Source organism: Cyprinodon variegatus, unplaced genomic scaffold (assembly GCF_000732505.1).
Source record: "Cyprinodon variegatus isolate N-32 unplaced genomic scaffold, C_variegatus-1.0 Scaffold413, whole genome shotgun sequence".
Lineage (NCBI taxonomy): Eukaryota > Metazoa > Chordata > Actinopteri > Cyprinodontiformes > Cyprinodontidae > Cyprinodon > Cyprinodon variegatus.
In genome coordinates, this window is record NW_015150866.1 from 698,183 (window position 1) to 701,204 (window position 3,022).

A 3,022-nucleotide genomic window follows, 5' to 3' on the forward strand; every position below is an offset into this window, starting at 1 on the left:
TACCTCTCTTTCAGAAACGGGCTTGACTTACTCTGCTTTCTCAGGTTTAACTTACCTCCCTTTCTGAAACAGAAAACCCAGAGTTTCCCTCATTTCATGGTTAACAAACTCAGAGTTTTCACTTAACCTCCTTTCTGAAACAGGCCCCTGGTCCTTGGAGGATGCTGCCTCTGGTTTCAGAGGCAGCATCGTTTGGGTAGGGGTCTGCATGGGCCCCTGTTTTAAAAACACCTAAACAAAATAACTCATTTCAGCTTTCTAATCCCTGATTCTCCACAGACAGGTTGGTCGTTGGATTGCCAACTTAAAGAGTGAGGATTTGTTATCGAACTTCTGGCCAAAGGAAAAAACACGTAATATGTAGCCAACATTTGGAAGAAGAATGTTTCCAAGATGACTTGGATAATAGCGCGTTGTGACAAACACCAGATACAGCACTGGGACTTGATCAACAGTCGATACCGTACCGTGACGTCACAAACCAGTAGGTGGCAGTAGTGCTCTTTGACAAACATGGATGCGTCCAGTAAAGCACATTCACATGACATTACACTAAATAATTAACACTTTTTTATTGAACAGTATGTAATAATTTCATATTTAAAATACTTTCAGAAGTTTGATTCTGAATATGAGCGGACTTTTCCTTTAAGCTGCCTGAGCACCTCCTGTCAAACCAACATGTTGGTTCTTGTCATGTATCTGGATTCTGTGAAGGCAGGTGTGGCAAACAAACAAAGGCGAGACATTTCTGACAGCTTGTGTAATGAAAAGCATCTCCTTTTACCCTTTTAAGGTTCTCCGAACAGCCACCTTACAGCTCCGGCTTACATAGAAAACTCACCAGCTGCTTACCTTTTGATTTATTTATTAGTATTTTAGAATAAACATTTTTTTTTTTACAAAAGTGAGAAAAATATTTTAAAAAGCATCAACAGAATCATGTTTTACAAAGTCGTAACATTAATAAAAATGTTTAAAAAAGCATGAAATATATGCTTATGCGTTTGACCACATGCTTCTCTGGACGCCTGACTGCAAACTGAAGTATTTTTGAATAACAGGCTAACCAAGTTCAAGTTAAAAACTGCTTGCAATGCTCCCCTCAGCCTTGGAAGTTGGCTCCAGAGACTCACATGGCTTTTCATTAACACAGCCGCATCTCAATAAATCAGAAAGGCCTTGAAAACTACATTCATTTCAGTACTGAAACTAAAACTCATCATGAGAATATATGTGAAAATTATTATTATCATACATCTAACAACAAAGCATCAATAGTTGGCCAGCAGTGGAAAAACAGGGAGAATGGAGCATAGAAATCCTACTATGGATGCCATTTAATCTAATTTACAGCCTTTTCTACTACGTATGTTTTATATCAGAAATCCACCTCTCAGCATCTGCCAGCACCAAATCCAAGCTGCCTGAGACCCGCTTTGAGCACGTCTTGGCTTCCACCAGTTACCAGTTTTATGGAGATGCAGTAATTCATGCAAAAAGACCCCAAACCATTGAGTGTACCAAGTATAGAGCGCATGGGGACAGTTTTCATCAGAATATTTTTGTGCTAAAATCCTTTTTCATTAAAACTCTCAGATAAACAGAAACATTGTTTTTTTTAATCTTTTTTTTTTTTGGACAAAAGCCCCAAATATCTAAATATGTTTAAAATGTGTCAGAAATCTATTAATTATATCAGCCTGATGCTCTTCACTGAATGAAATGAACCTTTGGGTGATATTTTAATTCACTGAAATGCGGCTGTGCTCATGCCCTTTCTGGGTTTTTGAACCATTTTGTCCATCAGGTCTCGATAGAAGACATAGGATCATGTTCAGGGAGAATGGAGGAGCTGAAGCTGACCCGGATATCCCGGGGGTAGAAGCCCTGGAGAACTCCATCCACTACAATATCTGGGAGACCTGCAAGACAGACACTATTGTTTGCTTCATCTTAAAAGAATTTGCTGCTTTGTAATCCATTCCGTTTCTATGCTATTGAAAAATTGTGAAACTCAGTTTTTCGCTCCGCTGGATTGTTGGACAAGTGTGCAGTTCTTTGATACCTGAGGAGCTGCAGGAGTGATAAGGATCTTGGAAGAACCCCAAAACCCGCTGATGTGGTAGCTGGTTGCTGTGGAAACAAAGATAAACATGCCTTCATCTTTTCCATCAGAACCAGAGTGAGAAAAGGGTGTGTTTTTACATCTAAAATATAAACAAGCATAGAGCTGTAACTACCAAGTTAATACCTTTAACCATTGTGATTCCCAACCGGGGGTACTAGTACCCCTAGTGGTCTGTGATTGCATTGCAAGTGGTTTACAAAAATATTTTATTTCTCAGGGAGTAAAATAGGACTGGGATCTGTTCTGCTTTGTGAGGACCCAATTGAAAAATTAAACAAGCTTTTATCAACCAAAAATCAAGTTTTTCTTTGAGTTCACCTTCAGCTTTGACACTCATAGAAACCAAGCAGAGGAACCGACTGGATGCAAAGAGAGAGATGGGTGGTTCTAGACGGGGGGCCAACAGAGGCCAATGCCCCTGTTCAACTGCTTCTGGCCCCTGTTAAGATGACATAATACTAAATTCCTTTATAACGACATGTGCTGACACAGAAACCATAACTGATGGCTACATTTAGGGTTTTATTTTATCAAGATTTGTAAGTTAAGTTTTACACGTTTAGCATTAGCTAAATTGAGATAAAGTTCTCATCTGGACCAGAGCTGTTCCATCTGCAGCTTAAGAGAAGCAAGTTGCTCTTTGACTATGTGATTTACTTCTGTTTTTTTGTCTTTTCTTCTGTTCTGTGAGAAAAGAACCCAGCCCACCATATGTCCAGCCATCTTGTAATGGCTGGATGGATGGACATATGGGGCGGATTTAGGAAATTCAGAGGGCCCTAGGCAAAAACAGGCAGGAGGCCCTCTGAATCCAGAAGAAAAAACATAAAATAGAAAACTGTTCTAGGTTTTGTCCCTCTCTTCTTGTTCCTTTTCTTCTTGTTTTCCTCT

The 3,022-nt window shown here is 39.6% G+C and overlaps 1 protein-coding gene across 1 annotated transcript in view; it reads right to left on the reverse strand.

Annotated features, from left to right (window-relative positions):
- Positions 1-811: 811 nt before the first annotated feature.
- LOC107093205 (sorting nexin-24-like) overlaps positions 812-3,022 on the reverse strand; it is a 10,084-nt gene continuing 7,873 nt past the window's right edge. Inside the window, exons 6-7 of the mRNA XM_015388091.1 lie at positions 2,069-2,136; positions 812-1,925 (exon numbers count right to left, since the gene is read on the reverse strand). Of these exons, the coding sequence (XP_015243577.1) occupies positions 1,807-1,925; positions 2,069-2,136 (187 nt within the window). The 3' untranslated portion in view covers positions 812-1,806. The remainder of the gene's footprint in view (positions 1,926-2,068; positions 2,137-3,022) is intronic.